Below are 14,849 nucleotides of genomic sequence, written 5' to 3' on the forward strand. Positions count from 1 at the left end.
ACAATAAAGTTGCATGAAATTTATCTTTCACAGAGTCCTCTAATGTAGTAACTCAATGCTCATACCTTACCTTGCTAGAAGAGCTGATTCATATAAAGTTTGTAAGAGATTTAAATAGTAACCACTCCTGGGATACACCAAAAAAAAATTTTTTTTTAAATCTAGGAAAAAGAGGGCAAGGCTTAATACAAGTAGAAGTAACTATTAGTAGAATTTCAAGCAATGTAAGGAAGAATTTAAGGCTGGAGAAGTCCTGCTCCCTCCACAAATCAAAGCACCACTACCATACCTTGAGGATGAAGCCAGGCTGTGGTACCCTACTGAACGAATATGGGGCTTTCTGCAATTTATAAAAGAAAATTAGTATTCTTTCAGTAAGATACTCTGACCCAGATTGATACTCAAGGCACAGCATCCATTGATGATCCTTGCTTGAATCAAGTATTACACTGGGGGTTACAAAACTGTTATTTTCTGATTCTACCATTCCTTCTGTAATGAATAAATCCCTTGTTCATTCATTCTTGAGGAATGGTATGGACTGGTGGGTTTCTTTTTGCATTAAATGCTTTATAGTGAATTACCATCGTTATTCTTTCTGATGCTCAAATTGTGCCAAATTTGGCCCGTGAGAAACTGTTTAAGGGGGCTCTTGTGTCCTTTTGACACAAACTCACAAGTTTTTGAATCATTGACTGCTTTCTGACATAACCGAATATTCCATATTCACTTCTATATTCTCAGCCCGGCCCTAGAGAATCCTGGTTCCTTTTAGCGGAAAAAGTATTTAGAACCTAAGATATGGGGACACTGAGAGTGCTGATCCAGATTTAACATTATAGAGATTTTCCCCTTGGCTTCTTATATTTTATATTTGTATTTCCTTTCCCCTGCATTAAAAATCATACAATATCAATACATCTACTTATTTTCACTACCCTATAGTATAGCAAAAACATTTCAGAATCCTAACAGCAACAATACTACCAGAAATAAACTCACTAAGTAAAGTTTAAGATTCTTTGTAGTTCTTTTTGCCCTCTGACCATATTTCAATATGAATATATTTTCAGAAAACTATATTCGGGGGTGCCTGGGTGGCACAGCGGTTAAGCGGCTGCCTTTGGCTCAGGGCGTGATCCCGGCGTTATGGGATCGAGCTCCACATCAGGCTCCTCTGCAATGAGCCTGCTTCTTCCTCTCTCACTCCCCCTGCTTGTGTTCCCTCTCTCGCTGTCTGTCTCTATCTCTGTCGAATAAATAAAGATAAAATCTTTAAAAAAAACTATATTCGAATTTTACTGAAATAATTTTTTTCTTTGTATGACTATGTTATTAATGTCATTTTGAGTTGCCACAGTTTCCGTTTATTTTCAAGTTGAGGCAATTGAACTAATACTACATTTTAATCCACAGAAGCCTGAAAAACGAAGACTAAAATGAAGTATTCAACAACGAAAATCTCCCCAGCAAAGATGAACAGTTCAACAAGCAAGTCTTTGGTAAAATCTCCCAAACTGAGAAGTAAGGACTTAAGCATTTCTGATAGTTTTACACACAATTTTTATCTATTATCAAATTCTTATTATTCTGATGTTCATACATGTTACCTTGCCAAAAGCTACTAAGAATATAAGAGCTGATACAGCAGCATTTTGTTTTAAACAGACTATACACAGCCAACTTTTGCTTATTTGATACATCCCAGGACAGGAATGGCTTGAGTAATTTAAACCTGCTAATAGTGATAAACATAGAAAGCCCTTCATATCAATCCCTTCTCTCTACCCACACTTCTTTCTAACTAATCCCAAAATCTTTTTCCTAGATTAACAAAATTTTAAACTGATCTTTCATTCAACATTCATTGTATATAAAATATGCACCTTTGTGTATCAAGCTTGGTCTTGACTTGCAACTTCTGACAAAGGAGAGAATAATAAGTGAAAATATTTGAATAATCCATGCCTCAAATAAAACAGAATTGATCCAATGATGCTCAAGTCTACCCAATTGCAAACTCAAAGAATTTGGCACAAATTGAAGGGTAAATAAAGTCAAGTTGTAGCCATAGCTCTAAGATGAAAGGGCTATATCTTTGATCCTGAAAATTATCTTAGGGAGCACCTGGGTGGCTCATTCGGTTAAGTGTCTGACTCTTGGTTTCCGCTCATGATCTCTGGGTCATGAGACTGAGCCCCACATTAGTCTCTGTGCTCAGCAGGGAGTCTGCTTGAGATTCTCTCCCTCTGCCCCTTCCCTCACTGGAGAGCATATACACATACATGTGCTCTCTTTCTCTCTCTTGTAAATAAATTCATCTCTTAAAAAATTATCCTAGAGAATAAGTTATGCAAATTTATACTCATGTGTTTTTTTCGTACAAAAGAGGTAACAAAAAAGAAAATTAATGGAACCTTGGCCAGACTGGAGAGAAAATAGAAGATGAGGAATGATGGTAGGGACTGGTGTACCTTTGTCTTTTGTTCTCCTCTTCATTTCCCTTAACATCTTTAAGGCTAGAAGAGAGAGCCATATTAAAGAATATCATTTTCTGTCTTCCCTGAGACTGTGGCCCACCCATGCTGGTTTTAGTAACCAGGGAAAACATTAATTTGACTGTGGTTTCTGAATGGCCAGAAAATCACAGTTAAGTTAGTCCTTTTATTTGTGTCTGAGCCTAAATGCTCTGTGTAGAAACAGTGACTCAGTGGAACTGATTCTGTGTCTTCAATTCCCTCTTAATAAATTCCCTCTGCCCCTCCCCACCCCAGCTTGTGCATGCCACTTTCTCTCTTAAAAAAAAAAAAAAGAAGAAAGAAAGAAAGAAGAAAGAGAAAGAAAGAAAGAAAGAAAGAAAGAAGAAAGAAAGAAAGAAAGAAAGAAAGAAAGAAAGAAAGAAAGAAACATATTTTCTTTGTACCCCAGGAGATGTGGCCCCTTTATAGACACTGGAGTAAGGGGGCAGCCTGGAGTTTATGCCAGAGTTGCTGGCATTAATGCAAAAATTAAAATGTAACCCCTCCTTTGAGGGTGCAGTGGCCCTAAGAGCTCATTTATACCATTTAAAGAAACAGTGATGAAGATAATCCTTGGAATACAGCACATTTTTTTTTATTGTCTCTTAGCAGATCTTTTCCAATAATATTGGCTCGGTTTAACACTAAGACTGTTGTTATTTAGACACTCTTGGACAAAATTTCAACAGATACTTATAAAGTTGTGGCAGGTACTTCTCAAAACTCAAGGTGCAAGCAATATCATATCTTTTTTTTAAATTTTTTATTATGTTATGTTAGTCACCATACAGTACATCCTTAGTTTTTGATGCAATGTCCCATGATTCATTGTTTGCATATAACACCCAGTGCTCCATGCAATATGTGCCCTCCTTAATACCCATTTTTCTAAATAAACTTCTCTGAGCCCCCAAGCAACAAAGCAAGAAAGCTTGTTTTAGTTCCTTCTCCTCCTTTGGGCTAGCAGGATCTGACACAATCACAAAGCCACAAAACTCAATATCCACCCACTAGAGATACATAGTCAGGTTCCATATGAGTTTGGGTCACCACCAGAGTATTTCACCTCTAGCACCAACAAGGTACAGTATTTAATGAGTTAGAGAAAAGCCCCTCCCCAAACTCATTCCCTTCCCAGTTTCCAGGAAGCTACTCCCAGAGTCAGGCCATTTTCCTCTGCTCCTTCCTCTTCTCTACATCCATCAACACTTTCCCTGTCCTGACAATCCAGTTTCCTAATGGATCTAGCCGGAAGTTACAATATGGGAGCCTTGGGACAGAGCGTTCCAGCAGAAGCATTTTATTTGGCCTGAACAGTATTATTGTGTTTTTTAATTGAGGAAACATTTAAAAATTAGAAGATTGTGTATAAAAATCTGAATCTCTTGAAAAATTTGAAAATCTAGCAACACTGGGCCCATATCCCTACATGGCAATTCCATGTCCATGGAATATCTTCTAAAGTTACAGTGAGGGAGCTTCAACTTTATCCTATGGGCAGTAAGAAACCACTGAAAACATTTAATTGGGGAATAACAAGAAATTTTTTTTTAGAGAGATCACATTGATGGTGGTGTAAAAATAGAGTAAGGGAGCAAGAATAGAAACAAAAACTGGTTAGAGGTCTACTGTATTATCTAGAGGACTGAGAATGAGGGCCTGACCTAATACAACAGAATGCAAAGAAAGGACTAAATGGCAGATACACTCAGAAAGTGAAATCAATAAGATTTAATTACAGACCAAATAAATTGAGGGATGGACAGAGAAGGAAAAATAGATGATTCCAGCTTTCAGGATGATTTAAGGTTTGGGCAGACAATGGTAGAAAGTGGTACTGTTTTTCAAGATAATAATTCAGGAGGAATATATTGTGAGTAGAGAAAAATAAAGTTTTTTTTTATTATGAGTATATTTGAATTTGGAGTAAGTATAAGTCATCCAGGTAGAGATGTCCAGAATTCTAGAGGCTCTTCATAGATATATACAGAGATGCCTTAAGCTAATTGAAGTCAAAATACCCTGTGAAGAAATAGCAACACACACAAAGTTCAGGAGAGAGCCCAAAGGTAGAGTTATAGTTTGGGGAGTCATCAGCCTATAAAAAGATGATTGAAGTCATTGGAGCAGGTAAGATTGCCCAGAAAGAGAGAGGAAAAGGCAAAGAACAAATCCTTCAGAACACCAACATTTTAGGAGCAGTCAGACAAGGAAAACTAACAGAGAAACAGAGATGAATGTTCAGAGAAAAACAAGAACCTAAGGAGACTGGTGACATGACAATAAGGGAAGAAGGGTTTCAGAAAAGGATGTGGTTCCCAAAGTCAAATGCCACAGATAAATCAAGGGTAGTAAGCAGTGAGAAGAAACCTTTATGAAAGAGGTGTTCGGGGAAGAAATGAAAGCTGAGTGATTCACTTATGTAGTTCCCCTCAGGCACAGTCTGGCTCTCTCAGTGACAGAACTACAGGAAGATTTCCAGGCCCCTTCCCATTTACTCACCAGAAATGCGTGAGGGATTTCATCATGCTGTTGCTATGATGAAACTACTTACGAGAATTTCCTTACAAGCCATGCTAAGACACTGCCCTTAGACATTAGCTGAGGTAGAGACATAGGAAGTGACAACAGCCCTTACATAAGCTGGAGATAGCCCTTTGACCCCAGTGGAGCACTCTCTCCCACAGAATCCCCAAGGCCATGCAGCTTTGTGTTTCCCATCTGAGAACACAACCATCACACTACACTTTTAGCTGCCCCAAAGTATACCTTCTTCCAAATTCTCCCAATGTGAAGTATCTTCAATACTTCAAATGTAGTCACCCCTTGATAAATTATACCTAGCATTTGTCCCACTAGATGCTAGCCCCTACATCAATATCTTTAGCCTTTCTCTTCTTCTACATGCATAATACTTCCTCAATATCATGACCCTTACTTCTAACTAACCAAGACCCGCATCCTGCTCCCCAGAAAGTCCACTCTCCATATTAGACACACCTTTCAGTTATGTCCCATGGGATTCTGAATACAACATAAAGATAAGCATACAAAGAATGAGCATCCTTATAATACCATCTTATGCCCTTTAGGTCTGGAGAGACAATGTAATACAGTTAATAAAGTATTGTATTAGATTACTTATTAGGAGACCAAGTTCAATGCTAGCTCTGGCATAGCTTTATTAATTTCTTTGCAATTGTAAAAGCACTACATAAACATGTGATACTACAGCTGATATTTATAAGCTGTGATGAAATGTTGGGAAGTTCCAGGATAGATGTGAATATAATTAAGTGGTCTTGCCCTGTTCAGACAGTTGAAGATACTTAAAGGAAGATGTCCATCTGAATTGGAGGCAAGATATAGATCATTCAAAATAGTGGCTAACAAAAGTTTACTTAACTTTGAAAAGCATATCAGGAAGACAAATCTTTTAGAAAGCTAAAAAAAAAAATCATAGAATGGATCCCAAAGTCACAAGTAACTATTTTCATTTTCTGAATTACTGTGAATAATTGAAATTTGGCTATATTGTACAAATTGCTTGATAATTCATTTACTATAATGTTAAAAGTTGAGATGCCATGACTCAAGTGTTACGACCTTCTCTTCTGTTTGGCTCTGAAAGGCTTTTTATGAATTTCCAAGTAGGAAATTTAATTTTTTATTTGAGACCTTTTCTTTGACTAAATGAATGAGAATTACTAAATAGGTGATTAAGTCTTTTACTTTAACTGATTTAATTTGTATTTGTATTATGTTAGTTCCTAAAATTGCAGTATAACACACTAACATTTGACAAGGGAGCCAAGAATACTCAAAGAAGAAATGATAGTCTCTTCAATAAATGGTGCTGGGAAAACTGGACATTCACATGTAAAAGAACTCACAAAAACTAACCTGAAATGGATTAAAGACTTAAATATAAGACCTGAAACCATGAAACTCCTAGAAGAAAATATAGGGGAAAAAGCTCTTTAACATGAATCAGTTATTTTTAGTATCAATAAACTCTAGAGACTATAGCCATCTTTCTAAAATTATTAAAAGTGCTTTCTAGATAAGTAAAGAAGATCATAGATCTCATATGACCGTAAAAGTCCCCTCAGGCAAAGACTGATACGTGTTGGATGTAGATCCACACTCCCTTATATAGGATTCTGAAAACCAAAATGTTTCTAAAGACCTAAAATTTTTCATAACTCATTTGGTAAATATGATCTGAACTTATATGACAGCTAAATCTTGACCTGAACCAACATGAGGTGTTTATTTCACTTTATGTAAATTTTCCTATATTTCACTATAAAATCATTAATTAATTTTTGATTATGTGAGTACTGCCCTACTCCCTGCTGGGAGTACCACATATATATAGTATATACGCTATATGACAATTCTAAATTCTAAAAAACTGTGAATTTTGAAACACAAATGACCCTAAGTTTTCTGATAAGGTACTACAGACCTTTTTTTTTTTTTTTAGCAAATAGATGTATTTTTTAAAAGATTTTATTTATTTATTTGTCAGAGAGAGCACACAAACAGGGAGAGAAGTAGGCTCCCCGCTGAGCAAGGAGCCTGATGCAGGACTCAACCCCCAGGATCATGACCTGAGCCAAAGGCAGATGCTTAACCAACTGAGCCACCCAGGTGACCCAATACTGTAGACCTTTAGTTGCTTTCTTGGTCTGCTATGTTCAGGGTTTATAAAAGGATAAAAATGGATGGAATAAAACAGTATCAAATTTTTCAATTGTTTAGAATCCCAACAGAAAGCTGAAGAAGTTTGCCAGAGGTACTTTACGCAGCTGCGCTCTGGTCTTATCATAGAAAAGACAGCCTGTTATTTTAGGAAAGAAATCACCAAAAGGCATTCACCAAGAACAGGTAAGGGGAAACTACATTTCCTGGTAATTATTCAATATAGTAATGGGCTTCTATTTGCCTTTATTTACCACATCTTGGATGTATTTCTTCCCTTGCACAGATTTTCCTTCTGAAAAAAAGTAAGGATGCTGAACTATTTTCTAGCCATTTCCAAAAGGATGTATAAAGAATTTTTATAGCATGGGAGAAATGGTTATGTTATAATATTATGTGAAAACAGAGGATATAAAATTATAAACATATTTACAGTATTTTTAAGTGGATTTTTTTTTCATTTAAAGGAATTAAAGTAAAATGTTAATAGCAGATTTTTTTTTTTTTGGTGTTGAGACCATGGGTAACTGTTTTCTTCCACGTGGGCTCCAATGGATATGCCCTACTGGGGTACAGGTGTGCCAGGAGGTATTGATCCCTCCAGACTATGGTGTTGCTAAAGCCCTGGGGTCAGTCCCAGCAAGCCTCTTTGACTGGGAATCCTCAAAGGAGGGTAAAGAGGTTTGGGCAGAGTGGGTATTGACAGTCCACTCCTACTCTCCCCCATTCTGCAGCTGGAAAGTACAAAGAGCGACATCTGGTATTCACTGCTTGTCATCAGCAGCTAAAGGAAGACTTTGCCTGTGATGTGCCTATGGTCCAGAAACGTACTAGAGAAACTAATGTTCCAAGTATCCAAGGTCTCACTGGTAATGAGGGTGTGTGGGTGTGAGGAGGGAAGTAAGACACAGGACCAGTGCCACTCTAGGAAACAGCTCCAAGGGTATGCCTACTTGTGTAACAGAAACTTCTGTCCATTTGCTGCCCACATACCCATTCAGTGGTATTCAAACTAGGTACAGAGTAGCTGTTCTAACAACGAATGTACACATTATAGTTAGCTCTCCATCATTATTTTGGAAATGCTTGTTATGGATTGGAATCCCATATACATTATTCCAGGGGAAAATATGCTATCCTTTGGGGGAAAAAAAACCCATATCCCCCCCCCCCCAATTTCAACATTTTGACAATGAAAGAAAATTAAGAACTACTATATTTTTAAAATATAATTTCAATTCTTAAGCATTTTAAATGGTTGTTCAAATGGCTTTAAGGTGTATCACCTACTGTGCAAATAAATTCCATATTGATGGTGACCATCAAGAAGTGAAGAGATCTTTGAGAAAATTTGACAAGGAATTGCACATTGCCACTTCAAGCATAATCCTGATATAAATGTCTTAAGTTCCCAGAAGCATATTGAAGTTTTTCATTAAGTATTTTTAAATCATTTTACTTTAGAAGTTCACATGCAGACTCAATATTTAATTTTTTCTGTTTTCTATGTTACTTTTCTTAGTGCAATTGTATAACATAAAGAAAACATAATGATTTTTTTCTCAAGGACCAACATAGGTAGTCCCTAATTCTACACCAGTTTATCCCAGCATGCTGTAGAAATATTCTCATTTTCTATGTGTGCTGGGACATTTTTTTTAAAAGTTGGGAACTCTGATCTAAGTGTCTCTGTTATTTAGCCAGAGGATAGAATGGTACACTTACACTCTCCAGGACTGTTGGAAGTCTCTGAACTCCACACCTTACAGATGGGTATTCATTTAACCATGTCTATCAAAATACAGTCTCCTTGTCCACAGTCCCCCTGACCATAAGAAGCAAGGAAGCAGAGGTTTCCTCAGGCAAAGTCTGTCACTTTTCCAGCTTCTTTCTCTCCACCAAATCCTCCCATAAACACAGTAACGTGACTTCCTATGGTTTTCAAGCAAGAGGCTAACATCTCTAATCCTATTCAAGTGGAACACCTTACCCTTTGAGCTACATTATGCTTGCGCCAAAGGCTTTTATCTGTCCAATAGTGGTGGGCAAAGTGCAGCTCAAATTGGAAAGAAAAAAAAAACAAAAACCTTTAAGGAAGCATATCTTTTTAATTGCTGAAAGATTGTTCATGGGAACAAGTGTTTTTGAATTTTTAATGACAATCTTTTCACTTGTTACAGAATATTCTGCTTCCCTGAGCACATACAATGATCAATCTATTACTTTCGTTTTTGAGGATGGAAGTTATGAGATCTATGTAGAAGACTTGGGAAAAGACCAAGAGAAAGGTAGAATATTTCCTTTTGTCTATAATGATACAATGAAGACTAGTAAAGTAAAAAATAAATTTGCCAAGGGCTGCCTGGGTGGCTCAGTTAGTTAAGCGTCCAACCCCTGATTTCAGCTCAGGTCATTGATCTCAGGGTCTTGAGATCAGGCTCCATATCAGGTTCTCACTAGGTGTGAAGCCTACTTAAGATTCTCTCTCTCCCTCTCCCTCTGCTCCTGCCCCTCCAGCTCCACCTCCCCCCTCAAAAAAAATAATAATTTTACCAAACCGTAAAGAGTGGATTACTTCAGACATGGCGTAGATCTCATGTTGTGTGCTAACTCCAATGCACTGGCAGCAGATGCCCAAATACCACTACGCTGGGGAGAATTTAGAAGCTTAGTCAGGGCTTATCAGGGAAAAATGCTGATATTGAGAAGTGGTGTCTGTTGTGAGAGATGGAAGGAGAGACTACACATATTTGCTATTGCTAAATTACCTACTAGATCTTTCCAGCCTTATCAACAGCACCACAGTACAACCTCAAGTAAGAGAATATACCAGTGCTATGAACAATATGTTAACTATTTTAATAATGACTGTGTTAAAGAATTCGTCAGAGCATATTCACATATTTTTGAGACCTTTCTTAAAATCACAAAAGTTTTGCTTTTATTGATATATAATAAAAAAGGATATTTTCTGATATTATGTATATGTTGAAATTGAAACCTTTTGATAAAAATTGTATCTCACCAAAGGGATTTTATGCCTTCTCTTTCAGATAAGGTGTTATTTCGTTATTATGATTCCAAATCCCCTTCACATGAAACAGGTAATTTGGCGGGCTGGGCAGCAGTAGTGCTTGAATTCTTGAATTTGGGGCAAGGACAAATCCAAAAGTACTCCATGAAAAAGGAAGGCAGTCTCAGAAAGTTCTCTTTAGCCCACACTCATTGCAAAATCTTAGATTCTTAGAGGATTTATCCCACCCATCCATTGTGCAGCTTAATAATTAGGATAAAGGTTTACATTTAAAAGAGATTCAAAAAAATAGTGGCTTAAGCTACACAAAACTTTATTCTTATCTTAGCCAGGACTAGAATAGCAGTTCTGATCAACAGGTTGTACAAGGACCCAGCTCCTTCCCGGTGGTACTGCCAACATCTACATGGTTCAAGATTGCTTGCTGCCATGAGGATGCCTAATCAGCAGGACAAAGGAAGACAGACCATGAATTCTCTTTCCATTTAAGAACAAAACCTTGAAGTTGCACCTGACACTTCCATTCACCTCATCATATTGGTCAAAACTTAGTCACATTGCTACACTTAGTTATAAGAAAACAGACTGGGAAATGTTCTGTTACATAGGGAGGGTAGTCGGATATTGGGAGACACTATCGGTGGCTTTGCATACAGACAGGGAAGCTGACACCGAGACAAATACCCAATAGAGTCACAATTCCACAATTAGAAAGCATGTAAGAAAACTAAGGAGCTTAAAATTACCCCAAATTGTCCAATGATTCTTTAGTTTCATTTGGGTACAAATACTTCTAAAAGACATGTTGATGAATGAAGCAATTATTTTACATCATATCTTGGACTCTTTTCCTAGGTGTCAAATTCATTAAATTAAAATGAGCTAAATTCTTAACTTTATAATTTACATTTTAATTATTTATTAATTTTTTTGATTTACATATTTTTAATTGCAAGGTGATGGCGTTGATGGCCAGACATTATTGGTAAACCTGAGTCCTACAAAAAACAAAGACTTTTTGCTGCATGCCAACAACAAGGAACACTCTGTGGAGGTAAGAGAAATATGCACTTAACTGTCATAATTGACTCCACTCATTTGTGCAGATTTGGGTGTGTAACATATTTCAAAGAAGAAGTTTTGTTTGTACTGTTCTATCTAAAACACAATCAGTTACTACTAATAACTTGCTTCTGGAGGAGGAAAAGGAGGGAAACAGCATGTATAGCCTTGCTACTGAAAGTCTGGTCTCTGCCAGCAGTGCACATGGGAGTTTGGTAGACATGCAGAATTTCAGGCTTCCTCACAATTGAATCAGAATCATAATTTTAACGAATCTCCAGGAGATTCATAAGTGCATTAAAGTTTGAGAAGCACTGCTATATAGAATGATCTCAAATTCTTTCTATTCGAGTTTAGGAACTACTTTGTCCTTCCAAGAAGTGTTTCTTGATAAATTATAGTTTTCTTAGGCAAATGCAAAAATAATTTTACACTCCAACCCTGCTAAATGGACAGTCACGAACATTTTCATATGCCAAGATTTACAATGTTACAATGTTGTTACAAAACAATGCAAATGGCAGTATAATATTGGTCATGATGAAAATTTATAAACATCTTCAGGAACAAAGAAGCCAAAGATAGAGACCAGGAAGAAAACATATGAGTATAATACAGATTACAAATAACATAAATACAAAATTATAAATCTAACTAATACAGCCATGTAAGGTATTAACATAAACACTGTATGGTAACCAGCATCTTCCTTAACAAACATTCCTAAATGTATGTAACAGTGTTGGACATAAGAGCTGACCCCATACAGACCTCTATTACATGCCAAATACTGTGCTAAATGTTTTACAAGCAGTCTCCTTTAATTCTTACAGTAATTCTATAATAGAGATATTGTACTGGTCAAATATTACTGTAATACAAACCATCCCCAACACTTACCAGCCTAAAATAATAATCACTTTTATCATTCACGTACCTGCTGATAAGTTGTAGATTAACTGATCTAGAAAACTGATTAGACTGAAACACTGGGGTTTGAGAAGTCATGTGCACATGTCTCAGAGGTAGTACATGGCAAAAGTTGGGCACAAATCCTGAGCTGCTGCATCCAGATCCAGTCACTCTAACCTACAATGTCTCTCAACTATCAATGAATCAAATCAAATCACACACCCCGCACTTTAGCCCTCTACCCATTTCTTTCTTCTCCACCACTCCCATCCCCTACAAGTAAGCAGCCTTGCTAGAACTACTAAGTTAAAATTATTCCCCTTTAGTTTCTAACTCAGGGAGGTAAGGTTGACTTTGGACTTCCCACTCACATGCTGGTTGCTTTCTTTCTTGTTTCCTCAGCTACAAAAATGTGAAAACCAATTGCCAGACCAGGTCTTCTTCCGCCTTCATATGAAGTCTCCTAAATGTGTTTCGTTTGAATGTAAGAACAATCCTGGAGTGTTTATAGGAGTAAAAGATAACCACCTTGCTCTAATTAAAGTAGGGGACCAAACTGAGCATTCGAGTGTAGAGAATACCATATTTAAGCTCTCTTAAACTTAATGTGATGAAAAGCTGTGGAACCTGGGTTGGGTAGCCCAAATAGCTACTGCAGGAGAAAGGATAAGAGATAAAGAGGCAGACAACATTGAAGGGAAATGGAATGTTTTTCTTACTATTTGTAAAATATATTTTTATAATCCTTCAGTTCAGTTTTTTATTACCCTTTGTCTCACTACATATTCAAAAGTGTGTTGTTAAAGAGACCTCAGAAGATATACAACCTGACTTTTACTTTTTTCTACTTTCAGTCCAGAAAGAGCTTCATATTTAGAGCTGAGACCTCTGAGGAGAAGCAAGGGCCTTAATTCAAGTTTCATTTTAGACAGGGATCCATTTTAAAAAGCTACATAGAGACATAATTTTCCCTAGTTTCAAACAAGTTCAAACATTAGAGTTGTTGGTGAAAAGACAATCAGATCTACTTAGACTGAACATTTCACAAATGGAATAAAACACGAAATGTGCTTGAAGATGCCCAAAACTGGGACACCTGGGTGGCTCAGTCAGTTAAGTGGATGACTTTCACTCAGGTCATGATCCCAGGGTCCTAGGATCAAGTCTCTCATCTGGCTCCTTGCTCAGCCAGGAGCCTGCTTCTCCCTCTGCCTCCCACTCCCCGTGCTTATGTGCGTGCTCTCTCTCTATCCCTCTCTAGCAAATAAATAAAAATCTTGAAAAGAAGAAGATGCCCAAAACTTCAGATACCTACATAGGTAGGCAGATAATATAAATATGAGAACAGACAAAGATAGTTGAAAAGTTAAGAAAAATAAATCCAGTATTTGTAAAGTAAATCATTTTACATCTAATTGTTTCATTTTTAAAATGTGGATTTTATAAACGGAGTTAAATTTAACAAGGCATTCTTACATTAGGAAGTGAAATAAATTTTAGTTCAGACATATAATTGAAATCTTTGGGAATATCTAACTAAGTACCATGGTGAAGCCACAAGTTCTCTCATCTACTAGAGCCTAAATGGGACACAGAATTAACATTACAATATCAATTAACTGTCTATGCCTTCAGTTTGTGGTATACCATATCCTTCTGACACTATGCTCCAGGGATCTAGGACTTAATATCCATGTCACCCGGGACGAAATTTCTTCTGATCTTTTCTTCCCATGTGTAGAAGTGTTTTCCTTGTCCAGCTTCCTGATTACCCTGCTTACTATGGAGTATTTATTTGACTTTTCTTCCTCTTTCATTTCTTTTGACCAGCTGTGGTCTTGATATACATTTTGTGCCCCCTGAGCTTCATTCCATATCACCTGACCTCTGGATGCCAACATCTTTTTATACTTTGTCTACTGAATGTTGTAGAATTTCATACAAGCCTACTGATGGCAATATTTTTTATTAAACATCTTTGTGTTTTACATTACTAAGGTAGTAAAATTTATACTTAACCATATAATAAAATTTTTCAACTACTAAAGGAATAGTTTTTGCTTATTTTAAAGCCTTAAATTCTATTATAACTTTTTCATAGGCCTAACACTGACAATAAATGATAAAACTATTAACAGAATACTTATGAAGTACAACTTTTTCTGAGAGTGTAGGCTTCTTAATTTCTAATTTGTTGAGATCTGTTGGATATAATGCTGGTGGAACATAAGATTAAAAAGGCTAAGAACGACTGTGTGAGGGTAAACAACTTTAAACAACAATATATCTTTCATTACATTGTCAGTTTTATTATGGAGACAAAGATAAAAGCAGAATATACATCATTCTTTCTGAAAAACACTAAATGTTGATCATATGCATCTGTATGATATACTTAAAATGATTGTTTTTGAGTAACCAAATGTATTGATTACATTGTTTATGCTCTTGAATAAATTGCATTTTTAAAAGTATGTGAGGCCATAATGATTTAATCATAAAATGACTATTCTGAAATTTTTAAGTCAAAATAAGCATATCTTAATCCACTGATATTGGTATCTGGAGTAGGTCATTTGTCTGGTAATTCAAAACTAGGTAAGATATTCCAGAAA

At 36.5% G+C, this 14,849-nt stretch overlaps 1 protein-coding gene across 4 annotated transcripts in view; it reads left to right on the forward strand.

Moving 5' to 3' along the window:
• Positions 1–13,394, forward strand: part of IL33 (interleukin 33) — a 44,947-nt gene extending 31,553 nt beyond the window's left edge. For 3 of the 4 annotated variants that reach the window (XM_008689866.2, XM_008689868.2, XM_008689867.2), the window contains exons 2-8: positions 1,417–1,524; positions 7,287–7,412; positions 7,961–8,095; positions 9,407–9,514; positions 10,280–10,330; positions 11,217–11,314; positions 12,637–13,394. In XM_008689866.2, the coding sequence (XP_008688088.1) occupies positions 1,440–1,524; positions 7,287–7,412; positions 7,961–8,095; positions 9,407–9,514; positions 10,280–10,330; positions 11,217–11,314; positions 12,637–12,834 (801 nt within the window). In that variant the 5' untranslated portion in view covers positions 1,417–1,439 and the 3' untranslated portion in view covers positions 12,835–13,394. The remainder of the gene's footprint in view (positions 1–1,416; positions 1,525–7,286; positions 7,413–7,960; positions 8,096–9,406; positions 9,515–10,279; positions 10,331–11,216; positions 11,315–12,636) is intronic. The other variant, XM_040631431.1, reaches the window with a different exon arrangement.
• The last annotated feature ends 1,455 nt before the right edge of the window (positions 13,395–14,849 follow it).

This window comes from Ursus maritimus, unplaced genomic scaffold, assembly GCF_017311325.1.
Source record: "Ursus maritimus isolate PB19 unplaced genomic scaffold, ASM1731132v1 scaffold_17, whole genome shotgun sequence".
NCBI classification, from domain to species: domain Eukaryota; kingdom Metazoa; phylum Chordata; class Mammalia; order Carnivora; family Ursidae; genus Ursus; species Ursus maritimus.